Genomic DNA, 14,015 nt, shown 5'->3' on the forward strand with positions numbered 1-14,015 from the left:
AGCTTGAACGCAATTTATGAATATAAAAATGCTGAGTATTTGAATGGGTTATTTATAGAAGTAATAAAAGAAGTGGGTGATCAGAAAGTAGTACAAATCATCACAGACAACACTTCAGTTTGTAAAAGTGCAGCATTGAGATTGGAGAATGAGTATCCTCATATTTTTTGGACTTCTTGTGTAGCACACAACTTGAATCTGACCCTTAAGAGCATCTGCAACTAAAAAGAAGAAAAAAATTCACCAGCATATGCTCTTTGTTCATAGATTGAGGAATTAGAAAAAAATGTCAAAAGCATTAAGAATTTTGTTATCAATCAATAGGCATTCTGACCTGAAATTGTTGAAGGTCGCTGAAACACGTTTTGCGTCCATCATTGTGATGATGAATATGATTAAGGAAGTGAAAAATGCTTTGGTTAACATGTTGACTGATGAGAATTGAACATTCTATCGTGTTGATGATGTTGTCAAGTCTCAAGAAATTAAGAAATTCATTATTGATGATGAGTTTTGAGACAGAGTCGTATATTTTATTCAATTTACGCAACCTATTTGGAAAATGTTGAGAGAAGTTGATAATGATGAGCCCATGCTTTACAAGTTTATGAAATGTGAGATAATATGATTGAAAAAATACAAGTTATAGTTTTCAAGCATGAAGAAAAAAAAATCTTACATTGGATGATTCCGAATTTTTTAACTATATTCATTCAATTTTAGTTAGAAGATGCGATAAGAGCAACACTCCTTTGCATTGCATGACACATTCTCTTATTCCAAAATGTTATGCAAAAAAGTGGCAGTATGGTGTTTTTGGTTGTTTCCCTCCAAATTTAGACCCAAAGCTATCAAGGCATAGAAATATGTGGATGACCATACTTTATTCAGAATCACATATTCTAAATTAAGTCACACAAGAGTTTGAAAAATTTGCATCTTCGAGATTATATAGACAAACATTACTAGCGAGAGAGGAGGAGAATATAGATCCTATCACATGGTGGTCAGAAACACCTTTTCTCCAACGTCTTGCATTGAGATTGTTATCTCAGCCCTGTTGTAAAAGAAATTGGAGCACATATTCTCAAATCCACAACATCTCAAATCTACAACATGAAAAGAAATAAACTCACTGACAAGCGTGCATAGGATTTAGTATATGTTCATTCTAATATTTGACTACTTTCGTGAACCAATGATGAATACATGTACTAATTGTTTTCTTAGTTATTTGACTATTTCTTAGTTTTTTCATTTAAATATACTTGTATTTAACATTTTCAAATTGGGTTTGTAATGCAGACAAGGATCATCCAAATTTTGGGATGTAAACACAGAAGAGTGTGACTTAGAGAGAGAACATGATTTCAACATTACAAGCATGGATTTATCTGAGCCCAATCTTCCTTCTTATGATGGATTTGATGATGAAATGTCAAATTATTAGGATCCATTACCTCATCGTCATATACATTGTGTAGCATAAACTTTTGGTATGTAATTATGCATTGTTTGTTTCTTTTGTTAGTATACTGTATAATTTACTTCTTTTCTGCTTTACTTATTTGATTGTTTCTATAATATATTTAGGTTGATTTAATTATGGTGTTAGTTTTTATAATTTGATTTATTGCATACATGGTGATGAATTGATTTGATGATATTATGATAATTGTTTTTTATTTTATTAGTGTTATTGTTGTTAACTGTTAAAACTTAAAAATTATATATATATATATATATAATTTTTTATATTTTGGCCCTCTTGCACCCGCACCCATGTGACATAGTCTAACAGTAGGATTATACAGAAATATAAGTGTGATTAATGTTGTGCTGTAGTGGCGCAGATCTTCTTGCTAATCAGTGGTTTGGGTAATGGGCCACTGATAAGAAGTGTAGAAATAAAACATGCATTCATGAATTCCTACAGGCTTGCCGGCACACATAATGCATCATATTCCTCCATCATGATCCTGCAAATTCATCAAATTTGGTGTACGAATTTGGTAGAGTATATGGTGTGATTTGCAGGTTGTAGAGAAGTAGAATTCACCAAATAATGTGTACAGATTTGGTAGGGTTTGCAGCATGCATGACATGCAGGTTGCAGAAAAGTAGAGCTAATGCCATGTCATTGTAATGAAGTATGCAGAAATATAAAGAATGCTTAATGCATTCACAATGTCCTACAATAGACATACAAGAGAGAGAGATAAGAGAGAAGTCCACTTAGTCAATACAACAAGCCTTTAAAAGGCATAATAAGAAGTTTATTAGAGAGGAGCTCTAAGGCTTAATGAATACAAGGGGAGTACCTCCTATTTATACACAAAAAGGAATGGAAAAAGGGAGCCATTGGGGGCTCCCACATGTTGTCGATGGGAGCCCCCGACAACTACATGGTGGGATCCCCAATGTGGTATAAAAAAGCGGTTTTAAAAAAGAAAATAAAAATAAAGAAAACTAAAAAATATCCTAATTTTAAAAATAGTTGTTTCTAGAACAACTATGTAAAATGATAAAAATACCCCTATCGGGTATTTCACACACACACACACACACACACACACACACACACACACACACACATATATATATATATATGCAAATACATGTATTTTAACAGTCATGTCATGTAAAGAATTTTCGTGAACTTAAAATCTGTCTTTGGCTTGAACAATCCTGCCATGCATGAATCCAAAATTTGAGTCGCCACAGTGAGAATGTAGATACAGTACACTAACAAGTGATTGTACAGATAATGCTCCAGTGTTTTACTCATAAGGATATGGATTATTTGCACACGAGTGTGACTGATTGTGGGCTTGATTTTAGTCATGCATCTGTTATTTATCTAAAGAACATCATTCATCACTAGGAATATAGGACCAGGAGCATCCGTGAGACACTTCAATACCTTTGCATGCAGCCTGCCGTTGCTTATGCATTCTCCTTGCACCAGTGGAATGAATCCTCCAAGTCAATGTTCTGCAGTCTCCGACTCTCCTTTGTTAGTGTTCTTTGCTTACTATTCTGATTGAGTTGCTGAACAGAGTGAAGGGTTGTCAATGTTTGGGTAGATTGTGTTGCTTTAATTGTCATTTATCTTGTAGTAGTTATGAACAATACATTGCTGCACAATTTAACATGACGTTTATTAGGTGAAGTATAGATTGATAGCTGCAGGCTGTACATTCTTGTAATGTCTTGGATTGCTGCCTCTTTTGGGTAGGTCTGCTAATGTGTGTACAGATATTACCTAGATTGTAATATTCATGGTGTGTCTTCTATCTCTAACTTTTTGATGGAGATAATAAAGGTTCCAACTCTTCTTCAATGCTGACTTTCAAAGCAAGTTATACGTGGCGATTAAACAGTTCATGGTTAGATGAATCTGTCATTTATGATTTTTGTGGATGGCCCACTTGTGATATTTCTTATAGTTAATCATGTAATTTACTAAGGGATTCATATTCCCTAATCATCATTTTGTGAAATAATGGAGAAATGGGATTCATATTGCAAGTTAATGATCCTATCATTACCTGCAATGTTGAAACCTGCAATAAAAATAAAAATATCCTCGTGGCCTGCATTCATGAAATTCAGATGGAGATCTAATGGAACTTCTTGAGGTAGTAAAACAAATAAATGATAGCCAAGATCTTGTGAAAAATTGGGATTTTTTATGGCAAAATGCTGGCTGAAATGAATAATAAAAAATCTAGTTGAAAATATGTAAAAAGAATAAAATATAACAATATAAAAAATGTTAAAAAGGTAAAAATTTAACATATAACTGGTAAAAATGCAAATATTGTGGAAAAATTGTGATCTTTAAGAAAATATCATAATATTTTTTAAAAATATGTTGATATTTTTTATTGTTTAAAATAACTGGTAAAATATCACGAGATTTTGGTGATATTTTGAAAATCTTGCAATAGTTGTCACTATGGTCCCAATTTGTCTATAAAGCTAGTTTTTGTAGAAATTTTGCTTTATGATTGATTTGGAGTTTTGGACTTATGTATAGGCCTCCATCTAGGTGAATTTGGATGTCAAGCAAACATACTAGAATAATGTGAAAGCTTGGACCAAGGAGGTTAGTTAATACTAATAAGGGTGGGAGCAATACATATACACAAAGCAAAACAAAACAAAAGTTGGGATATAGCTTGGCTGGTAGAGCTCTACTTCTGCAATTGGGTTGTTGCAATCACAAAGTGGATGTCTAATTGCCTAGGTAGTGACCATAGTATCTTGTACCTGAAACTTTTTTTTTCCTGTTACAATATTGTGAATGAGAAGCGAAACATGCCACTGGAAGCCTCAGTTGAGACCAGAGTTACCCGAAGCTTCTTATATAGCAGGGGTAAGCGCACTTCTCAAAAACTCATTTTGGAAGCACGATACTTCTCTCATCCGAAACTTGATGGAAATATTGATTCTCCCGCACTCTATGCTTTCCACACACTTTGTCCTTATTTCCCTATATGCTTGTTTTGTGCTTCTTTTCATATTTTGTGTTTGCTTCCTCTCACGCTTCCTACTCACTTCCCATGTGCTTTCTTCTAAATTGGTAATCATCAGTTTTAGTTTTGACAAAATTTTAATTTTCAGACTAAAAAATCATGAAATTTAAAAACGATAATTTTTATTTTAGTTTTTATTCACTTCTCATTCAATTCCCATTTTGCTTTCCATTCGATTTTCGTGTCGCTTCATTTTCAATTCCTGTTTTGCTTTCAAAAGGATTTCTCGCTTATCACTTCCTATAAATTTTAAAGTACCTCACTTTTTGCTTCTCGCTTTTGCGCTTTATATTGTTTCCTGCTCTGGCATCCTTGGTTGAGACAAAGACGGGCTATCAAGAATGTAGAGGAAGTTGGATGGGCAGTTGCTCGGATCTAGAATAGATCATACCTGGATTAGTGTTTAAATCAGTGGTTCTCCCAGGTTTACTTCTTCTAGGACCTCTGGACAAGAGGATCAAGTTGACCCTTGTGAACAGCTTGATGTGCTATCTTGCTTTAACCCTTATAGCATGTGGTTGATGACCTAAATGTGCCAAAAGCATTAAAGTGATACAAAATATGACATAATTTTATAAAACACAACACACTTTGTGTGCTTGACATACTATGTCCCTTTAACCGATAGAGTGAATTCTGGCTGATGACATAAATGCACAAAAACCATTAAAATATTATATCTCATATAAAATGCTATTAAACATACTGTGCATATCTTATGCTAATGTACACCATAAAACTGTGAAAGCTGCAGCATCCCTCAGCTTGCGTGTCCTGTTACACAAAGAAGAGAGAGAAAAAAGAAAAAGATAGGAGATGAACTAGAGGTTGTGCCCTATCTGGGACGTCCCTCTTGTATATATATCATGTTGAGATTACATGGAGAAAATACAAGAATACCCTTTAGGTATGAAACATATTACAACAAGAATACATAAAGTAGAAATACCAAAAATACCCTTCAGACGTGATTTCTAATAGCCCCCTTCAAATTGGGCATGGGTCTTGAATGATCATGGACAATTTACTCTTAAGGAATCAATGACGCAAAGAGGATAGCGGCTTGGTGAAAAGATCTGCTACTTGGTCTTCACCTCAGAGAAACATAGGATGGATCTCTTTACTTTCAGCTTTTTCATGGATGAGTGTTGATCAATCTTCACATGTTTCATTTTTCCATGTTGCACAGGGTTGGTGGCAATAGCGACTGCACTTCTATTATCACATAAAAGAAATGATTGGGATAGCGTTTGATGTAAATTGACTAACAAATGTCTAGTTCATAAAACCTCTGTCGTTACGGCTGCCATGGCACGATACTCCGCTTCGGTACTAGATCGCGCAACTGTCTTCTGTCATCGATTGGACCAAGAAACGAGATGTCCCAAGAAGACTGCACAGCCTGTGACAGATCATCATACCTTGGGTGAAAACTTGTCACGTAAGAAATTGTGCACATGCACAAAACATCTATTGCCAAAGGTGCGTAAAAGGGAGTAATCAGGTCGCTGTCCTTGAAGCATAAAGTAAGGGAAAAACCTTCCAAGGGAAGTAAGAGACATGCAATTAATAAAAAAAGTAGTTGTGTAAAAGGCCTCGGTCCATAGACTTAGCTGAATTTTGAATTCCTTCATAAGGGTAAGTGCTATTTCGGAAATTTGCCGGTGTTTTCTCTCAGCCACCCCATTATGCTGAGAAGTTTCGTGGGCAAGACAATTCACGTTTAATTCCATGATCATCTAGGTAATTAGAAAAAGTCACAACCATTTGATCGTTAACTAAACTCAAAATCCGAAACTGTTCACACGGTTTTTTTTTAACCTGTGGATTCAGAAAGGTGTGTGTAGTCTGATGACTACCCGATCTTGGCCAAAATCGAGACAAGGTCTTGTTGGGTTAAAATCTTTTGTTGGGTTTAAAGGAAAACGTTAAAAGAAAAAGAAGAGGGATTTTTCACATTGGGATGATGGAGTCTGGTCAGATCTGAAGCAAACAATGTATAATAAAACTCCGGATTAAGAAACACAAAAGGAGATTAAACAAAATTGAACGAGATTGAATTTAAAATGAATAAGAAGTGGCCAAGATCTGATCTGATGTGATCAAATCTGATATAATGAGATTGAAGCAACCAAGATCTGGTCTGACGTAACCGATTTGATTTAAAAGAAAGACTGAAATAAATGAGAGAAATCAAGGACAAGGAATAAAGACAAGCAAGAAGAGAAGAATCTGGTCTGATGTGACCAGATTTGGTTTTGAGAAAAGAAATAAGAAAACGATGAGATCTGGTTCAACGTGACCAGATTCAGATTAAAATGGGAATGGAGAAGAGATGAATACAAATCACGACCTGATGTTTGCCTCGACCTGCTCTGATACCATGTGAAAGCTGCAGCGTCTCTCAGCCTGCGTGTCCCTAACTGGGACATCCCTCTTGTATATATTATCATGTTGAGATTACATGGAAAAATACAAGAATACCCTTTAGGTATGAAACATATTACAACTAGGATACATAGAAATACCAAAAATATCCTTCGGACTTGATTTCTAACAAAAACACACCTTGAGATTGAGCTTTAGAGGATAAATTAGAAGCAAGGAGAATAGAAACATTTCAAAAAGTTCCAGGAATATGGCTCAAGGGGGCATCTGATGAAGCAACTAATCCATTCACAAATTGGTTTGTGATAAAGTGATAGTTCATCCCATTAGTTTAGTGTGCTCGTATGTGATCTGGTTGCTTCATAAATAGCACTATCATTGTGATAGAAGCATGCAATTGGAGTACCCAAACACACATCCATGTCGGTAGAGCTGTAGAAGGTTAGGAGCCATTATTGTGCATGACCTATAGAAGAAAGAGCTTTGTTTATTTATTTAATTTTTTTTGCCCTTCATTATATAGGCTGATCTTGTGAGGAACTCCAAAACCTTTGGTAGGTTGCCGATCAATCACATTATCTCCCTTGTGTAATGAAATATGCGAAAAAACAAATACAAGGTGCACAAGCACTATTACAAGTCCAATAAATCACATTACAAAAGCACCAAGGCATTACACCTATGTCACAGGGATTCGGCTAGGAGGGTGCCGCACCCGCGTCCACGCGACTCGACGCGGGTGCGGGTGCGGGTGCCGCACCGGGTGCGGTCAACTCGATCCTGGGTGCGTTGACCGCACCCAGGATCATTAATGTCCATTTTTAAAAAAAAAAATTGCCCAAATGGGCTTCGAAATTTTTTTAAAAAAACTTTATGCTAGTCAGCACAGCTGCTGACAGCACCTGTCAGCACAGCTGCTGACAGCTGCAAAATTTGAAAAAAAAACCCCGCCTATTCCCCAACCCCCTTTATATATATATATATATATATATTATTACATTTTTGCCCCTGCCGCACCCCCGCACCCGGGTTTTTTGGAAGTGCCGAATCCCCGCACCCGCACCCATGTGACATAGCATTACACTAAGCACAAAGTGCATATACAAGACTTCAAAGACTCAAAAAATAACACAACATAAAAAATATAATCTTTATTGAGTAGAATACTTAGGAAAAGCATTGGAAACAAATGGTCTTTTTTTATCCTTATTTATACATAAGAGGTCGTCTCAATAGAGCTCTTGGAACAGTCCAACAACTCTAGCTATTGGACTGTTCCAAAAGCTCTATTGAATAGTCAACTCTATGTTGACTAGTCCAAAAAGAACTTAACTAAAAGCACCTCTCAAAACTAAGGCAATTAAAAAAAAATACAAAAGACAAAAATAAATACAAAACTGTCTCTATAAGACATACCTATATAAAAAAGTAAAAAGACTAAAATGCCTTGATGGGCATTACTTATTACAACATATATATTTATATATATATATATATATTCATTATATTATGAATATATATACATATTTTAACACCTGTAAAACTTATAGTGTAAACACTGAAAGTTTGAAATATAAAAAGAAAACAAAGGGAAGGATCCAAGTCTTTACTGATAATCTTCTCCAAATACCTGCATTGGCTATCTCCATTTTCATGATGCATCAAAGATATAATTTCTTTTTCAACCCATAGCATCTTTAAGAACCTGCAGAGAGAATAAAAACAAAGGTTCCAACTACACAAAGGTAGATATTCTTACCAAATAGTTATTAAACAAAAAATGTTTTAACCCAACAATTTTAAAAATAAATATAAAATGCATGTATTTAGATTAAAAAAATTTTATTTTTTGAACAAGAATAACTCTGATTAATTCATATATATGAAGCGGTGATGGTTAAGTTCTTTAACAAAACATAAAGATACTATAAACTTAAAACAATTTTAAAAATGAATCAGATATGCACCTTAAGCAAATAATTTTAAGATTTTAGAAACATTAGTAACAATTCAGGCAAGGTACAATAGCCATTAAGGAAAACACAAGGAATAGACTTCAAAATCAATTTTTAAGAATTTCTTGTTTAAAAAATTATAACCATAAAACAGCAGAATTTTCATAAATTCTGATCATAGTAGAATTTTGATCACTAAAAATAAAAAACAAGTACATATTAGAAACACAGGAGAGTGTTTTAAAGGCTACAATGAGATGAAAAGCAAAGTGGTCACTTATGGACCAAGAACACCTTCACAATGAAGATACACAACTCACTAAGAGTCACAAGCACAAAATATAAAATGTTCTCATTAACAAAATGCTTAGAAAAATACATATTTAGACATAAAATATCAGTAATATATAAACAATTTTGCAATAATGTCTCAAAGGCTTGGGTAAACATTTCAAATAAGATACTAATTAATTATACTAAGCAAAACACGACATGTATATCAAATGTAAGAACTCAAAGGAGTTCACAATAAACGAGAAATTAATTAAATTCGTTTGAAACATGCAAGACAACCAACATGGAACAAATCTCAATATTCTCAACATATATATCCAACATGCAATTAAAGCATATTCAATGCACATAATAATGCATGAAATTTTTTCAATGAATAACCATTTTTCATACAAGGAAAAAATGAGCAGCGGAAAGAATTAGAAAGTTTATAGAAAGTTTTTTAAAAATCCCACGTAACAAAAGAAATCATATTTGCAAATCTCATCACCAATTTACTCACTAGAAGCAACCCCCTCTTTGACCTCCAACTCAAAATCCTCAAAATTCAAGTGTATCGGTGCATAGGACAAAAGATCAAATACAAATGTCAACAATAACCATACCAGTGACTATGCACCAACAATACTAGCTATCTGACAATACAAACTAGCTACAACCACAAGAGGTGCACATCCCTCACTTTACAAATGATTGTAAAACTGCAAACAACATCAGTTTCAATGGGTGCACATAACTCACTGCATTGATAAAACAAAATCTTTTATCCAAAGGAAAAAATTACTCATATAAGAAAAAAGAGTGGAAAAGGCTAGAAAGGTAATAATACTGTAATAAAGACAAACTGATGTCAAAAAACCAGAAGATTTGAAAAACAATATCCAAATAAAAGCAATAACTTTTGCAACAATATGATATTTAATCGATAAGAACCAAAATGGTCACAAGCAAATAACAATAGAGCCATCACTAACAAAAATTGATACGAGTATCCATAAATAATAAAGGTCAAAAAGACAAATGAGTGATACAACTCACTCATAGAACCAGAGGTCAATTAACTATTAGTATAGATTGTCAATGTTTTGGCTCTGACTCATAGTTAATTGACCTCTAGTTCTATGAGTAAGTTGTATCCAATAAATAATAAAGGCCAAAAAGACAAATGATTGATACAACTCCCTCATAGAACCAAAGGTCAATTAACTATCATAACTCACCTCAACAACTATAGCCAAAATATTGACAATCTATATTGATAAGAAGATAGAGGTACACACATAACTCACCTCAACAACTAACTTTGTCTTCACAACATCGAGGTGCACAAAACTATTGAGTGATACAACTCATTCATAGAACCGGAGGTCAATCAAGTATCAGTCAGGGCTAAAACATTGGCAATCTATATTGACAAGAAGATATAGGTGCACACATAACTCACCTCAACAACTAACTCTGGCTTCACAACACAAAAGTGCATACAACAGACCTCGATAAGGCCAAACAAATAATAATGGATGTATCAAAAGAAGAGTGATGGACCAAGCCATATAAAAGTAAAAAAGGAAAACCTTAAAAGACATATTCCAAGAAAAAGAAGGAGGGCTCTTAAAGGCACGGGAGGGGCGCAAATCGGGGAAACCCCAAAGGGGTTTTCCTTTTTAGCAAGGGAACTTTGTTGGACTTGTAATAGTGCTTATTTTGTTCGAGTTCGTGCTTCGTGCTTCGTGATCGATGTATGGCTTGGATTCCCAACCCGGACAGAACCTGGACCCAAACCGAGTCCAGGGAAATACAAAGTTCCCAAGCACTATTACAAGTCCAATAAAGAATATTACAAAAGCACTAAGGCACTACACAAGCACAAACTGCATATACAAGACTTCAAAGAGTAAAAAATAACACAAGAACATAAAAAATATAATCTTTATTGAGTAAAATACTTAGAAAAAACATTGGAAATAAATGGGGTTTTTTACCTCTATTTATACGTAAGAGGTAGTCTCAATAGAGTTGTTGGAAGTTGGAACAGTCCAACAAATAGAAATATAGCTGTTGGACTGTTCCAACAGCTCTATTGACTAGTCAACTCTATGATAACTAGTCCAAAAAGAACCTAACTAAAAGAACCCCTCAAAACCAAGGCAATTACAAAAAATAAAAAATAATAAAAATAAATACAAAACTGTCCTTATAGGACAGACCTATATACAAAAAGTAAAAAAACTAAAATGCCCCTGATGGGCATTACTTATTACTACAGAATTATATATATATAGTCATTATATATATATATATATATATATATTTTAACACCTTGTCAAGGACAGTGTTGAGTCTATTGACATATATGTTAAAAGCTGAAAGAGGGATGGGGAAAGTGTATTGTCCTAAGCGCATTACTTTATATAACAATTGCTAGGAGAGGCATCAAGCTAAAACAAACTTATTGAATGAGCAGCATGATGAATTTCTGGAAAACTAGTAGGGAGGCCTGATGCCCCCTTACTCTGAAAACCATGGAAATCATGGCAGTTGAGGAGGCATTTTGATGGGACTTGACTTTTTTAGTTGAAATTTGAAAAGCATAGGGTGCCCCCCCACCTTATTGTGCTGGTACACGCATCCATGGGCTATTGTGCTAGTTACATTTAGTCATTCCCTTTCATTTCAAGATGCTAGTTGTTTCATGTTCGGTATCAATCTTGTTTTAATATTCTTATGTGGTTTTTTCTTTGCATTGAAAGGAAATCTTTTCATATGTGAGAGTTGCACATTCTTACTGAGAAATGACTATCAGAGCATTGACTAGGTGTTTGTTTCCTCTCTGGTGAAGCAGCATATGGATTGGATCTTTCTGTTTTGCAATTCTCTAGAACTTTCAGTGGTCATCAGAGCATTGCTGATTTATTTCTGAATGTCACCATCTTGAGCTTAATGTTTGCTTATTTCAAGATGGCATGATATTCGCAGTACATGGTGGTTTTTTCTGATGCCTTTTCCATAAGTTGTTCAGATGAATACTTTAAGAAGTTTTGAGTTCCCTCGCAGTTCTGCAAAAGCCTAGATTTATTCTGGCATGCTGCCTTTGGCAGCTCTTGAAAATGTTCTCTTTCTTATTCCAGATGTAATTCCTGTTTCTAACATATCTGTTATAAACAGCATGAAACAGGTTTGTGTAAAAATCTACTCCAGGAGTATGCTCAGAAAAGGTGCTACCCGATTCCATCCTACATATGTAAGATTGAGGGTACCCCAAATCAATCTTCTTTCACTTGTACTGTTGAGATTGGAGGGATCCAATATATTGGTGGTGCTGCAAGAACCAAGAAAGTGGCAGAAATGAAGGCAGCCCGCACAGCATTGCTTGCAATTCAAGCAAATAATTGTAAGTGATTGTTTTTTGTTTGCTAATTTTCTTTGCTATCTCTAACCTTCAGTTTTTGATCTAGATGGGCCAGGGGCAAATTTCCACCAAGCTAGCGGTCAGGTGTTCACTGTTGTTCCAGGGAAAAGGAAGACAAAGGAAGGGGAAGCACTCACTGAAACATCTAAGGCTCTCAAATCCAAGAAAGGGAAATTCAAGAAGAAATCTAAGAAGAGGTTTGCTCGTTCGAAGGGGAGGGTAAGTGCAGATGTTACTCAAAATGGGCAAAAAGGTGCCAATGCGGCAATGGTCCAGGATGTAAATCTGGGTATGTCAGTTGCAGGAGTAGAAACAAATTGTCAAGTTATTCAAACTTCTGTGATGCCAAACATTGTAGGTAATCAACTAGTGGAGTTGCTCCGGGTTGCTATGCAGAGTTCTCAAGGTACATTCACTCCTTTGATGCCAGGCATCTTGAGCACACCAGCAGAGCTGCTCGGTTCCATGATTCAAAGTCAAGTCCCCATCCAACAAACAGTCACTAGTATGATTCCAAACCCAAATAGTGATGGCAAGTCCATAAAGTTAGAAGGTGCAGATCAAGAGATGTAACTCAAGCAAGAGGGAGCCGAGAATGGTGGCTCTGACAGCAGGATTGGAGATGTGAGTGTGGGAACCGGTTTATCTGTCCAGGAAGCTCAGTTGGATCAAAGCAGTGGACAGACACAATCAGAACCTGCAGCACAAAATGTGGTTTAGCAAGGAAAGCTGAATTGCACTGTTGTTAAGTGCGTCCAGTTATTTACTTGATATTGATCCTTTATTTCACCCCTACACATCTCTAGGGTTTTTGAATGTGCAGGCAGGCTTAGAGTCAAAGGGGTGAGCATAGAAAGTACGGATACAGTTCCATTTTTGTGTGGTGCATGAGCTGGTTCCTCGAACCTCATTCATCTTAACATTATCTTTGATGCAGTTTTTGGTGCTTGACTGATTAGTAATGTATAAAAATACTCAAAGGCAGGATGTTCCACCAGATGTATAACGAGCTTAATGTAGCAGTTAAACACAAGCCGAGCTGATGCTTGTGTCAAATGCCTTCCAGCTAGGGATGTCAACGGATTGAATTTTATCTGATACCCGACAAATCTGACTCCGTTTAGTTGGGGACTTGGTAAGCCAACACCATATCTGATTATAATAGAAGTATATATGGTTTTGCTTTTTTGCAACCAATGTGATGGATATCCTAATCCAATCACGTAAAAAAAAAAATTGGACTTAGTATGAGTTTTGACCATCCAAATCTGAATCTGATTCGGAAGCCATTTGGCCAACATTCAATTAGTTGGATCTGGTATTGGCCCCATCTTGAATACAAACCACTTATATCGTTAGTTCCAACTGACTACTGAATGTGCAAACACAAACACACCATCCTATCCATTGATGGTGTATCAACCCTCA

General features: G+C 35.4%; 1 protein-coding gene across 2 annotated transcripts in view; it reads left to right on the forward strand.

Annotated features, from left to right (window-relative positions):
• The window catches only part of LOC149838735 (double-stranded RNA-binding protein 8-like), a 54,761-nt gene extending 40,981 nt beyond the window's left edge, over nucleotides 1-13,780 (forward strand). Inside the window, exons 3-5 of one of the 2 annotated variants that reach the window (XM_090006776.1) lie at nucleotides 12,344-12,569; nucleotides 12,634-12,876; nucleotides 12,946-13,780. In XM_090006776.1, coding sequence (XP_089862902.1) covers nucleotides 12,344-12,569; nucleotides 12,634-12,876; nucleotides 12,946-13,160 — 684 coding nt within the window. In that variant the 3' untranslated portion in view covers nucleotides 13,161-13,780. Of the gene's footprint in view, nucleotides 1-12,343; nucleotides 12,570-12,633 lie in introns of both variants that reach the window. The other variant, XM_090006775.1, reaches the window with a different exon arrangement.
• The last annotated feature ends 235 nt before the right edge of the window (nucleotides 13,781-14,015 follow it).

The sequence above is a fragment of the Nuphar pumila genome, chromosome 5, assembly GCF_984573655.1.
Source record: "Nuphar pumila chromosome 5, dmNupPumi1.hap1.1, whole genome shotgun sequence".
Classification (NCBI taxonomy): Eukaryota; Viridiplantae; Streptophyta; class Magnoliopsida; order Nymphaeales; family Nymphaeaceae; genus Nuphar; species Nuphar pumila.